Genomic DNA, 12,784 nt, shown 5'->3' with positions numbered 1-12,784 from the left:
CGTGGCGTGATCTGCCGGCCCCTACGTATATATTGCTAACAGGGTGGTGGTTTCGCCAAATTACCGCGCGCGAACATGGACTCGATTCTCATTGTTGGCTGTGGCGTCTTCGGACTCTCCACTGGCCTGGCCCTCTCGAAGCGCTATCCCGCCTCAAGCATTACGTTTGTCGACAGGCATGAGCCCCCTGTCCCTGATGGCACATCGGTTGGTACGTCATCTGTATCTGCAGTCGCTTATTGCAATGCATCACTCTAACCACGTTGCGCCAGACACGACAAGGGTGATCCGCGCAGATTACCACGATGCTGCCTATTCAGAACTCGCCCTGGAGTCCCAGCAACTTATCCAGAAGGATCCGGAACTTGGACCCCACTACTACCGCAGCGGCATGATCTATGCCCATAGCGGTGCCGGACGCCATGGCTCCGCGGTCTGGGAGAAGGAATATGCTTCAGCCCAGGCGCTGCAGAAGAAGCGTGTCAAGAGCGGTGAATTCTCCGACCAGGGCTACCTTCGCCATCTCACCTCCCACGATGCCATCTTCAAGCGCGTCAACGGCCAGGGCGTCGAGCCTCAGTCCGGCGAAAAGCAGTGGAACGAGGGCTACCTGAACGAGGATGTTGCCTTTGTCAATGCGGAAGAGTGCATGCGCGTCTACTACCACAAATGCTGGAGACAGACGAACACTGCTTTCTTGTTTGGCAACCCCGTCAAGAAGGTCGTCGTCGAAGGCGGCATTGCGAAGGGTGTTGAGCTTGGCGATGGGAAGAAGCTTACCGCTGACCTGGTCATCCTGGCCACGGGAGCCTGGACCAACACGCTGCTCGACTTGCGAGACCAGATTGCTTCCACCGGGCACGAGGTGGCTTGGTTGAAACTTTCTCCGGAGATGGAAGAGCGATACAAGAACATGCCGGTATAAGAGCCTGATCCCCGTCAGACAGAGTGTGCGGGATACTCACATCCCACAGATCACCACCAACTTCACGACCGGTTTCAACATCTTCCCTCCCCTGAACGGGGAGATCAAGTGCCTGCGGCGATCGCCTGGCTACACAAACACCAGGACGGTGACCGACTCCGCATCCGGCAAGAGCTTCGAGGTTTCGGTGCCACCGGACTCGCCCAGTCCCATCCCCGCAGACGCCGAGGCAGGCCTGCGGGCAAACCTCGCCGAGCTGTTCCCTCCGCTCGCCGAGCAGCCCTTCGCCAGGACCAAGCTGTGCTTCTTCACCAACACGCCGACGTCCGATTTCCTGGTTGACAGACACCCGAGCATCAAAAACCTCGCTCTCGTCACCGGCGGATCTGCCCATGGATGGAAGTTCCTCTGCGTCCTGGGAGACCGAGTCGTCGACATGCTGGAGGGGAAGCTGGCCGCCGAGCTGCAAAAGAGGTGGAAGTACAAGCAGCCGGAGGACAAGACCCACAACATGGAAGGAGCCCCGAGGGCAGAGGGCGAGAAGCAAGAGCTGAAATACTGCAAGCCCATCGCCATCGTAGGCGCCGGTGTCTTCGGCCTCTCCACCGCTCTCCATCTGGCCAAGAGCGGGTACAAAGACATAACGTAAGTCCTCCCGTGATCAGACGACAGCGTGCCACTTTCCCCCCACACGTCCTAACTCTCCACCCCCCCTGGCCAGCATCTTCGACTACCAACCCTACGACAAAAACGGCTACTCCACCGCCGCCGGCTGCGACGCCGCCAGCGCCGACGAGAACAAGATCCTGCGCGCCTCCTACGGCGACCGCAAAATCTACCAAGACCTCGCCTTCGCCGCCATCCCCGTCTGGGAGTCCTGGAACGCCGCCATCGCCTCATCGTCCACCACCCCCCTCCCCACCGGCGTCGACGGCTCCGCCGTCTGGATCCCCTGCGGCTTCGTCCGCCTCTCGGACCGCGGCCTGGACGAGCACGAAGCCACGACGCAAGCCAACTTCCCGGCCGCCATCAAACACACGCAGTACCACATCGCCTCGGCCGCCGACGCCGAGCGCGCGACGAGTGCCGCCGGCGGCGGCATCCCCGCCTCCAAGCTCGACCCCTTCGCGCGCCGCGCCCGCGGCCTGCCCGTCGACGGCGTCCTCGACGCCACGGGCGGCTACGTGCTGGCCAGCAAGGCGTGCGCGTGGGCGCTGCACCTGTGCGCGCAGGCGGGCGTGAAGCTGCGCCTCGGTCCCCAGCACCGATTCGTGCGGGCCCTCACCGCGCCTTCTCCCACCGCCGGCACGCCGTACGTCACCGGCCTCGAGACCGCGGACGGCACCGCCCACCCCGCGAGCCTGGTCGTCGTGGCATGCGGCGGGTGGACGCCGGCGCTGCCGCTGCCCGGCGTCGCCGTCGACGAGCTGCTCGAGACGACGGCGGGCAGCGTGCTGACGGTGCGCATCCCGCGCGCGGAGCGGCCCGACCTGTGGGACCGCTTCGCGCCCGACCGCTTCCCCGTGTGGAGCTGGAAGATGGCCGGGTACGGCGGCGCCAAGGGCGAGCCGCGGACGAGCGTGGGCGGCTTGTACGGCTTCCCGCGCACCGCCGACGGCGTCGTCAAGTTTGGCTTCAGGGGCGCCAAGTGGACGAATTATGCGTACGAGAAGGACGAGGGCGGCAAGAAGAAAAAGTTGTCGTTCCCAAAGACCGGGGGTGGCGAGGTGCCGGAGAAGGCGATGGAGGTGGTGGAGAAGTTCTGCGAGGAGAACTTGCCAGAGTTGCTGACGCTGCCGATTGAGACGGCGAGGCTGTGTTGGTATACGGACAGTGTGGATAATGACTTCTTGGTGGATTACGTGCCCGGGACCGAGGGGCTGATGGTGTGTAGCGGAGGGAGCGGGCATGGGTTCAAGTTCTTGCCGGTGCTGGGAAGTAAGGTCGTCGAGGTGATTGAGGGAAAGAAAGACTCCGAGTACGTCAAGGCTTGGAAGTGGAGGGAAAGGCCGGCTGGTAAAGCGAATGGGCTAGAGGAGGGGCCGAGCGGATGGAGGACGCTGGATAAACAGCGCATGGTGAAGGGCTGGAAGGACGGAAAGGCGGCTGCGAAGCTCTGATCGAAACAGTGCCAGCGCAAGACGTAGATGGTTGAAGCGTTCGTCTGGTTAGATTAACTTTGTCTTCTTGAAACTGGTGTCTGGACGAACCCTTTCACTGCCGATGCAATCCCAATGTAAGACGATGCAAGGGTCCCGTAAATCACCAAAAATACGCAAACAAGTCAAATGGAAATGAAATCGTATTGGGGCCTTGCCCTTTGCTCACTAGAGAACGATGGCTGTGGCATGAAGTGCAGTCTGTAGCACTGATAAGCAAGCAGAGGTATCCGTGAGCCCGCCATATCCGTCCTTTCCTGTAACACGGTAGTAAAGCAAGTCGGAGACCTAAAACTTTCCAGAGCCTTTGTCCTTGACTTTGTTCTTGCGCCTCTTGATCGTCTATGAACTTGCCAGTTTAGTCAAACAAGCCAGCGAGGTCGCCGGAGTCGGCGACAGACTCCACAGTCGGAGCCTGGTAGTTGGCGCCACCCGCAGGGACCGGAGCCGGAGACTGAGTAACAGGAGCGGTCGTGACAGTAGCAACACCGGAAGTACGAGCTTCAGCTCCACGGTAGGTAAGAACAGGGCTGTTGGAGTTGTTGACAAGACGCGTCTTGCCATTAGCACCCGGAATCAGGAAGCCGAAACGCGGAAGGTTCTCCCTCTGGCCACAGATCTTGGATGAAACAACATGAGCGACTGGCTTCGAGGCGCGCTCCTCATCAGTGATCTCGTGAGCAACGAGAACCATGGGCGTGCGGGGAGTCATCGGGAAGGGTACACCGCCGACGTGGTTGGCAAGGGCGGCCTTCTGGCTGTCACGAAGCTCGACGCGTTGGATAGCGGGCGCAGCCTGGCTAAACGGACCGGTGGGCTCTTGGAGAGTGTTGGTCTGCTTGAGATTGCCCTGCCTGCTAGTTAGGTTCAAGCCTTGGCTGTCTTTGGGGAAAGATGAAATGGAAGTGAGGTTATGAACAATACCGAAGCAAGATTGGCATGATTGGCCGAGTTAGAGTTGACAGCGTTGGCAAGCAGGCTAGTCGACTGGCCGCCACGGACAAGATGGAGGTCGTACTTCCACTTCCCGTCTTCAGTCGTGACAGGTCCATGCTTCTGGGCGTTGTCGACCTTCGCCATGAGAGACTTGTAGGCCTGCTGGGCACCAGGGTCGGCGTCCTCAAACTTGTCGTTGGCATCTCTACGGCGACCGGAGCTGTGCTTGTCCAACTTGCGCATGCCGACGTCGGATGAGTCGTCGATCATGCTGCCAGGGCTCACCTGAGGGCGCGACAGGGTGTAAGTCTTTGGACCCTCAGCGTCGGCAACGTAGGCGGCAGGAGCCTGGGGCTGCTGGCGCCTGTTCAGCTCCAGCAGAGCACTGGAATCCTCAGCCATGGCACCAGCGCGTCCAGTCTTGCAGCCGCGGGGGAGGATGACAAAGTCATCCGAGTCGTCGATAAAGCTCATGGGATGCGGAGCCATGGTGACAAGAAGGAGCGACTGGTGGCTGGCTCGATGGAGGGAAACGACGGGCTTGGACGTAAATACGTCAAAAGAAAGGTGAAGATGGGTGCGGAGGAAGAGAGGGAAAGAGAAGGAAGTTGCAAGGGTAGTGGTAGAAATAGGCAAGCACTGGACCCTGAAAACCCACCCTCACCTGCGTTGCTGCTTGCGCTCGGCGGCGCACGCCCATTAGCTGCCGCTCAAGTGCCGCTCTTGCGCAATTGAGATGCCTCAAAAGTAATGTGAGGAGCCAACTGCGGTCTGGCTCTGTTCAAGCAGCCGCGTGCACTCTTGCATCGAGCGCGAGCATGGACATGACTGGAAAGAGTTCTTGCTCTTTCTGCCCACTCGTGTCTTTGTGCCTTTGCTAGTGGTCACCACACCACATCCGACGGCCGCTCGCGCCGACAGCCAATGTCCGCTTACCAGTGCTTTCAGGATGGAAATGGGTATAAGCTACATCTCTACCAACCGCTTCCGGGATACAAGAGTGTTCACCCAAAATAAAAGACCTTGCACAGTCGCCCGTGCAGTCCAGTAGCCTCACAGCTTGGCCTTCTCTTGCGCCTTCTCATGCTCCCACTGGAGCTGTACACGCCGCATGTTCCAGAAGCTCCAGAAAGCAGTCAGGGCGGCAACCGGCGGGCAGAACAGCTGAAGCCACGCCCACCATTGCGGACTGCGGCTTTTCACATCGGCCATGGCCTTCGAGACTTGCTTCTCAAGCGCCTCTCTGTCGCCGTCGTTCCAGATGACAGCACTGGCACGCTCTCCCCTTCGCTGTGCCCTCTCGGCCTTCTCCCTGCTGTCGCCTTGGCTCAGCACTCTGTTCTTCGCATCCTCGTCGCTCAGGTGTGGGTCCCTAGCCTTCAGCCTCTGCATCTGGATTTCCGGATCCTTGACGGCAACGACCATGATAGAGCCACAGTACCTCTCCCATCCGCTTTCAAATAGCAACGGGATGTCCAGCACCACCGCCCAATGGCCGCGCAGGTAAGCCCACAGCATTTGCTTGTACATCTCGCGCCGCACGGCGGGGTGCACAATGCCGTTCAACACCTTGCGATCACGCCCATGGTCGTCGCCAGCGCCAAAGACGCGCCGCCCCAGCGCCGGCCGGTTGAGAGGACGTCCTTTGCCTGTCGGGCCATCTTCCTTGCCACCGCAGAGAGGATCAGAGGCGGGCAGCAGCAGATCGGGGGTGGTGGGGCCAAAGTAGTCGACGATGGCGCGGTAGCCCGGCGTACCGGGTTCGACGACTTTGCGGGCAACGACGTCGGCGTCGATGATGGGGAGATTGTAGGGCGGGCTGCGCAGCAGGTTCGACACGGTGGATTTACCGGTCGCGATGGATCCGGTTAGACCTAGGAGAAGCATGGCGGGGTGGTTGATTGTGGGAGGGTTGTTCAGGCGCAAAGAGTTGTTCGGTGATGCGGCGGGAGCTTGGGCGCGGCAGTGGGGTGAGGCCACAGAGCCGAGGCGCCGCAATGACGACGGATGCGCTCCAGCACCGGATGCCGGTGGCCAATGGATCAGAAACTCACTTGGAAGCTGAGGAGAGCTCGTCGCTTCAGGCGCACACGTCCGCTTTGCTCGCAACTCAGGCGCTGAAGGCCGTGGAGATGGCGATGGTCGTGCGCATGAAGTTGGCGGGCTGACTCGCTCCGAGTGGGCTGCGCAGCGACGCGACAGGGATCTGCCGTCACCAAAACAAAGGTCAACACCGGCCGCCGCCAGTTCCACTGCACCGCGCGCCTTTCTCGACCTCCGGCGCCCACGACCGCGTGGTGACAGCCACGCCCAACACCACTAACCGCTAACTCACAGCTGTAGCGCCTCCGCCCCGACCGACCTTCGCATCCACAACACCATTGTTCCACCCTCGCCCGCTTGCGAAAAATCAACGCCATGTCCGCGCCTGTCACCCCCGCCAGCTCGACCATTGCTGTCGCCGGCTCCGCCCCTGGCACAGGCACCTGGCGCCACCCTCAATTCGAGGAGATCACTCGGCGCCAGAATGCGAGTGCCTTCGGTGAGGACCAGGCCAAGAGCCTCTTCTCCACCGCATGCCTCTTCTTCTTGACCTTTGCCGTCACCGCCTTCACACCCGCGTGGTTCGCCGACTCGTGAGCATGCTCCGTCACAACCGACATGTATGCGCAGCAGAAGCTAACGTACGGATCCCGCATTCCAGAGCAATCGCAAACGTCCCCTTGCTCAGCATCAGATACCTCATCTGGCTCGCCCGCGTCGTGCTCGTCATCAACGGTTCCATCACGCTCCTGCCTTTGTTCCGCACCCAAGACGAAGTTGCCGACATCCCGCTAAGCGCCTCGCAGCGCGCTCTTCTCGGCCTGGACCCAAGGGTGGCCACCCCAGGAGGCTCGATTGTGACACCACCGCGTTATGCCCGCTCTGCGACGCCGCGCAGCAGCGACAGGCTACTGCAGACCGGATCCCCGAACTACGGCAGCCCGTTCAGCTCCAGCATTGGCTACCGCGAAACTTCAAGCCCCTTCAGCCCCATCACGAGTCCCTTGCTGCAAAAGGCCGTCAGTGGAAGGAGGAGGAACAGTCTCTCGGGCTCTCTGTCAGCGGCTGCTAGTGGGCGAGAGCTGTATGACAGCCTAGGCAAAGACACAGGCAAGGACAGCCTGTTAATTCCTGGCACACCTACTCCTATGGGTGGTGGAAAGGGCCCTTCGGTTGCTCTGACGAGCCGCTGGCTGTACGAGAGGAACCGGAGAAGCTCGGGCCACGGAAGCCCTGGAAGAGTCTATGGGTGAAGTGAAGGAGGAGACGGCTCAAGATGGAAAATGTTGCTTTTGATGAAGATTGGTTGCAAAGAGAGCAGCGCAGGATACCCAAGGGAGGTCGAATTGCTCAGAATGCCTCCATTGTACGTAACCAGCTCCAGGCGCATTGGGCAACGGTACGGTCATTTTCAGGTGTTATTTCATGTTGGGAGGAGTAGAGGATTGGTCACAAGAAGTAAGCCCCGATTCACCCGGTCGTCTGCATATTCAGAGTCAGCAGTCATTTCGATAGAAGAATCGCATAGTTCTCTTTTAATTTGGCACAGCGGGATGGGAACTGGCGGGCCCAGCGGCAAGCGGGAACTTCCCCAGATATCAGTGTCGGGGATGCGGGCAGCGTCGTCTGATTGGCCATGTGCTCACCTCTCTTATCTGCAGGCAACTCGCTCTCCACGGTCGGCCCAAGAGATCAATAATGCGTCTAACAAATCGGCTGATGGCTGCGAGCTACCTTTCAGTCCTTCGCTAGAAATAACGTCACGTTCCGATATGCCGGTTCACGACTCAGCGGCAATCAACCACGCGATGCAAGATAGATAAGGACGCAGCCATGCCTGGACTCCCATCTGGAATGCGGCTCACCGATTGCCCCACGTACATGTTCTCCCAATTACCCGGTGTCTGCATTTCGCGCCTTGGAGCCATTGGCTGTCAGCAAGGCGATGATGCATGTTTCGGGCAAGCCGCTTACTTAGCGGCACGCCCCATCTTTCGGGCTCCCTTATCGCTATCGCATCGCAGCTGTCGCCCGGCGTGATACGGGATGGTGCGGCCAATGCAGGCCATGCATGCAGAGCGACAAGGGTAGCACGCGTAGCACAAGTCCCGAATTATAACAAGCTCACCCGTCCCCACGAAACCCCGTCATCTTCGAGACCTTCCCGTCTTTCCCGGCATTATCCCTTCGATATAGTTCGTCACGATGGGCTTCAAGCTCCGGCGACCGAAGCTCCACGTTGAGCAGGCCAAGTCTCAATTTGCCGAGGGCAGCGCGAGGTGGTAAGTTTGAGCGGTCCTGTAGGTGTATGTGCGCTAGAATTCTAGCTGACTTCTTTTGGTGTAGGACCAACGTCGACCTCGACCCCGTTCCCAAACACTCCCGCAAATGGGGCGTCACCTCCTTTGTCGCATATTGGATATCAGACGCTTTCAAGTACGTATGCGTTGAAGCGTAAAAAGCGACAAGAAGTGCAGAATTGACTGGCTCTGAGCACAGCGCGGCGACTTGGGAGTTCGCATCCTCCATCATTGCTGTCGGCCTCACATGGTAAGTTTCACTCTCCTCAAGCTGTCTTGAAGGGCTATTGCACCTACGAGTACAAGATTGACTGACACAACTTCCCAGGCGTGAATCTCTCGGGATCGTGGCCTTGGCATTTTTCATCATTTCGTGGGTCATTGCCCTCAATGGCGCAACAGGCGTGATCTGTACGGAACCTCCTTGTGAAGCTTGCAACCCGAGCAAGGACGGCTGATGGTTCACCCAGATCATGCTCCCTTTCCCGTCCTCGCACGCGCCAGTTGGGGCTTCTGGGGCTCCTACATTGCAATCATCTCCAGAGTCATCCTTGCAATCTTCTGGTTCGCCATCCAGACAATGAACGGAGCAAATACGGTCAGAGTAATGTAAGCATTCCCGCAAGAGTATGTTGAGCGTCGCTAAAGCCTGCAGGCTCGGGGCAATCTGGCCATCCTTCCTCACCCTCCCGAACCACATCCCTGCCGACGAGGGCATCGAGACAAACACAATGATTGCCTTTTTCATATTCTGGCTGCTCCAGATCCCCTTCCTGTACATGCACCCCAACAACCTGCGCTGGCTCTTCATGGCCAAGTCCATCATCGTGCCCACCGCCTTCATCGCCATCCTGATCTGGGCCTTCGTCTCGACCAAAGGCGTGGACATCTGGGACCAGAAACCGACCATCCACGGCGCCGCCTACTCGTGGGCCTTCCTGGCCAACCTCACGTCCGTCATCGGCAACTACGCCACGCTCTCGGTCAACCAGGCCGACTTCTCGCGCTACTCGCGCGTGTCGGTCAAGTGGCAGATGCTGTACGTGCCCATGCTGCCCATCGTCTTCACCTTCATCGCCTTCATCGGCATCGCCGCGTCGGCGGCCGGCTCGGCCAAGTACGGCGGCGAGTACCTGTGGGACCCGATGGCGCTGGTGGCCATGTGGCCGAACCGGGCGTGCCGCTTCTTCGCGGCCTTCGCCTTCGCGCTGGCGGCGCTCGGCGTCAACATCAGCGCCAACTCGCTGTCGGCGGCCAACGACCTGACGGCCCTGTTCCCGCGCTTCGTCAACATCCGCCGCGGCCAGCTGGCGTGCGCGGTGCTCGCGTGGGCGCTCGTGCCCTGGAAGATCCTGGCCAGCGCCGGCAGCTTCCTCAACTTCATGAGCGCCTACGCCGTCTTCCTCGGCCCCATCGCCGCCATCATGCTGTTCGACTTCTGGGTCGTGCACAAGCGGAGGTACGACACGCGCGCGCTGTACGAGCCGCACGGCATCTACCGGTACCGCGCCGGCGTCAATTGGCGCGCCGTCGTCGCGTTCCTGGTCGGCGTCGCGCCCAATTTGCCCGGCTTCATCAACAGCATCAACACGAGCATCGAGGTCGGTGTTGGTGCGCGCCCGTATCAGTTCGGATGGCTGTTGGGCTTCGTCGGCACGAGCGTGACGTACTTGGCGCTGGAGTATGCGTTCGTGCCGAGGGAGACGATGATCGAGAGGGCGGTGCTGCCGGACGAGGTGTACGAGGCCATGGGCGTCTATGACGGGTCGGAGATCGAGGGCGTGCCGGTCGGGGACGGAGAGGAGGTTGTGACGGTCGAAAAGAAGGGGTTGAAGGGTTGGGCGGATCGTATCTTGTAGGAAGGACTCCATCCTGCTCAACCCCTTTTCGCGGCAGTTTGAGCAATGGTTGTGACACAGATGTATACGTCTGCGTCCGGACTTCGCCTTCAATTCTCCGCCGCTCGTTGCTTAGAATATGCGTTCATATCTCCCCGTCCGCCCTCGACATTTCTACGGCTACTTCCTCCCCATTAAATTGCTCACGTCCTCCGTATCCTTGGGAATCGGCTGCCCGATCGCATTCAGCAGCTCCACCAGCGCATCTCTGTCCTCGCGCCCCTGCTCCTCCAGCCTCTGCACGAACGCCCACCACTTGTCGCCGTCAACCGTACCCTTCCCGTCGCGCTCGTGAAAGTCGAGGTGGCCATTAAGGCCGCGAGGGAACCGGTCGGTGTACTGGCAAGGGCCGATGCCCATGTCGAAAATCTGATACCGGTCGTCATAAAGGCCGATGGTGAGGTCTTCGTACTCGGAGGGGTGGAAGTAGTGGCGGTCGTCGTAGCGGCCCATCCAGCGGGTCGATGTGCCGGTGCGGAAGTGGCGGAGGGATGTGAGCTGAGTGCGAATATGGTGAAAGATGCGGGACCAGCTGGTTGCCAGCTGTTAGTGTTGCTCGCTCGCTCAGGATGAATGGGAATAGCGAGCCGGATGAAGTGCGAGGTGGCCTTGGCACTTGAAAGACAGAGAAGGAACGGTAAAGCTTACGTTTGGTCGATGAACTTGTAATTTCGCACCCGGTGTCCGCGTGGCGTGCCTCTTCTGCGTTGGATAATTGGATAGCCGTCCGAGTCGATCTGGCAGTCGTAGAGCTTTGCGTAGGAGACCACGATGCAGTCATCGAGGAAAAGGTTTTCAAGTGAAGACGAATGGTCACTAAGCCACTCCAGCTGCCAGTCGTGCGTGAAGACATAGTTTCCGAGTGCGAGTGTGCGCAGGCTTGGAATACGTAGTCCGCGGAGGTCCAGCTTTGGGCTGTACCCGAAATAGAACGACTGATAGAGGACGAGTGTGGTCAGGTTACTGGCGGCAGGTTCAAGCCAGAGAGGGCGGAGTTCTGTCATGAATTTGTGAAGCCTTGTGGCGCGGATGAGTACCATGTCTGAAGCAATGAGGGCAGACTTACTCTTCCATTTCGAGATTGCATTCAGGAGCGGCATCGTGGTCCTCGGTGGCAATGTAAAGTCGTAGAGCAGTAAGTCTTGACAAGACCTTCAACGTCGGCTCCGACTTCATGAAGTGCACGTCATTCATGTTTTGGATGTTGTCGATGCAGACATCTTTGACCTTCGAGGCACAAGGGCGGGCAAGCGTCTTGAAGAAGCTCTGCAGGATGGACTGGCGGAATTGGTACGTCTCGGGCCACTCGGTCCATTGCATATAGTGTCCGAAGCCCTGCCAGCTGTTCCCCGAAGTAGCGTTCTTGGAGAAACGGAGAGTGGCGCCGGCGAGGTTGGGGAACTTGCTGACGAGCTTGAAAGCCTCGAGGCATTCGTCGTCGAGCTCCGCTTCTCCCGACACCTCTTGCTCCTCCTGCGCATGGCTTAGCGCTACGTTCATGGCGGGACGGAGGTGAACATACCTCGTCGGTGTCAAGTGTATTGAGCTCCACATGTCGGACATGCCTATTGAGCTCTTCATGGTCCAGGATGGTGTTATACCTACTTATGCTTTCTTTGTAAGGGTAAAGGCGGACAAACGAGAACAAAGCTTGCGTGGCGGCAGCATGAAGCTGCTTGCTGGCGAGTCTCAAGGAGCAGATGTCCTCTTTCTCGAGATGGTGAGCAATGTTGCAGCGGAGCTCCTCTGGGAGTAGAAGAATCCCGGACGCCATGGTGTTGAAGATGTATCGGCGGCGGCGAGGATGTTATAAAAGAGTATCGCATGGACGCATGGTGTGGGGGCCGGTAGGCATCAACGAGCTAGTGCAGGCACCAACCGCCACCACACGTGACATGGGCTTCCATTCGACGGTCTGTGCACAGAACTTGCGATGGAAAGATTTCATCTCGTTGTTCTTCTCCGTTGGAAACGACTGTGGCTCGATCAAAGTTGGATACCGAGCAAAGCGTGACTGCGACCCAGTGACAAATCATAGGCTAGCCGCATTGGGAAGGCGGCTCTTCGACCTGACCTTTTAACATAGCATTATCTAGAAGCCGTAACAACAGTTTGATCTTGCTAGTCCTGTCTGGAACAACGCCCTCAGAGGTTGTATGCATCATCCTCTTGGCACAGGAGGATCAACAACCCATTTTAAGCAGGTGTAATATCTCCTTTATGTCCGCAGAGGTCTGCCAACGATGAAGAAACAAACTCGCAATCGCCATCTCGGGCCAGATAAACCCCCGGCCCACATGCTACTTTATCTGACTCTCAGACAAACAGAACATTAGCCGACCAGTCATTGCGCTTGCGTTCTTTGACTTTCGAACGCGTCAGCACCTGCAAGGGACGTGTAGTGGGCCTCTGTAATTCCTTGGCGCCGGCTACTAGCGTTCCGGATGAACAAGAGTGCGTAGCTACACAACTACCGCTAGTAATTCAACAAACCAAGACACTGGGTACTGCGTCCACTTATAC

General features: G+C 58.9%; 6 protein-coding genes across 6 annotated transcripts; 3 read left to right on the top strand and 3 right to left on the bottom strand.

Annotated features, from left to right (window-relative positions):
* Positions 1 to 75: 75 nt before the first annotated feature.
* Positions 76 to 3,045, top strand: SLS55_006116 (uncharacterized protein; the record flags this gene model as incomplete). Its single annotated transcript, XM_066777553.1, has 4 exons — positions 76 to 211; positions 273 to 919; positions 975 to 1,570; positions 1,647 to 3,045. The coding sequence occupies 4 exons, from the start codon at positions 76 to 78 to the stop codon at positions 3,043 to 3,045; spliced, it is 2,778 nt and encodes a 925-aa protein (XP_066631648.1).
* Positions 3,046 to 3,442: 397 nt separating this feature from the next.
* On the bottom strand, positions 3,443 to 4,509 carry SLS55_006115 (uncharacterized protein; the record flags this gene model as incomplete). Its single annotated transcript, XM_066777552.1, has 2 exons — positions 3,443 to 3,938; positions 4,004 to 4,509. The coding sequence occupies 2 exons, from the start codon at positions 4,507 to 4,509 to the stop codon at positions 3,443 to 3,445; spliced, it is 1,002 nt and encodes a 333-aa protein (XP_066631647.1).
* A 564-nt stretch (positions 4,510 to 5,073) lies between these two features.
* CAB5 (Dephospho-CoA kinase cab5) lies at positions 5,074 to 5,907 on the bottom strand (the record flags this gene model as incomplete). The annotated part of the gene is made up of 1 exon (XM_066777551.1): positions 5,074 to 5,907. The coding sequence occupies one exon, from the start codon at positions 5,905 to 5,907 to the stop codon at positions 5,074 to 5,076; it is 834 nt and encodes a 277-aa protein (XP_066631646.1).
* Positions 5,908 to 6,438: 531 nt separating this feature from the next.
* On the top strand, positions 6,439 to 7,316 carry SLS55_006113 (uncharacterized protein; the record flags this gene model as incomplete). Its single annotated transcript, XM_066777550.1, has 2 exons — positions 6,439 to 6,656; positions 6,725 to 7,316. The coding sequence occupies 2 exons, from the start codon at positions 6,439 to 6,441 to the stop codon at positions 7,314 to 7,316; spliced, it is 810 nt and encodes a 269-aa protein (XP_066631645.1).
* A 952-nt stretch (positions 7,317 to 8,268) lies between these two features.
* On the top strand, positions 8,269 to 10,222 carry SLS55_006112 (uncharacterized protein; the record flags this gene model as incomplete). The annotated part of the gene is made up of 6 exons (XM_066777549.1): positions 8,269 to 8,345; positions 8,410 to 8,499; positions 8,563 to 8,613; positions 8,692 to 8,774; positions 8,834 to 8,972; positions 9,019 to 10,222. 6 exons carry the CDS (start codon positions 8,269 to 8,271, stop codon positions 10,220 to 10,222), a joined length of 1,644 nt encoding a protein of 547 aa, XP_066631644.1.
* Positions 10,223 to 10,381: 159 nt separating this feature from the next.
* SLS55_006111 (uncharacterized protein) lies at positions 10,382 to 11,761 on the bottom strand (the record flags this gene model as incomplete). Its single annotated transcript, XM_066777548.1, has 3 exons — positions 10,382 to 10,793; positions 10,910 to 11,224; positions 11,328 to 11,761. 3 exons carry the CDS (start codon positions 11,759 to 11,761, stop codon positions 10,382 to 10,384), a joined length of 1,161 nt encoding a protein of 386 aa, XP_066631643.1.
* Positions 11,762 to 12,784: the final 1,023 nt, after the last annotated feature.

Source organism: Diplodia seriata, assembly GCF_021436955.1.
Source record: "Diplodia seriata strain FDS-637 chromosome Unknown scaffold_6, whole genome shotgun sequence".
Taxonomy (NCBI): domain Eukaryota; kingdom Fungi; phylum Ascomycota; class Dothideomycetes; order Botryosphaeriales; family Botryosphaeriaceae; genus Diplodia; species Diplodia seriata.
Note: the sequence above shows the minus strand (reverse complement) of the source record. Positions and strands in the feature narration are given on the sequence as shown.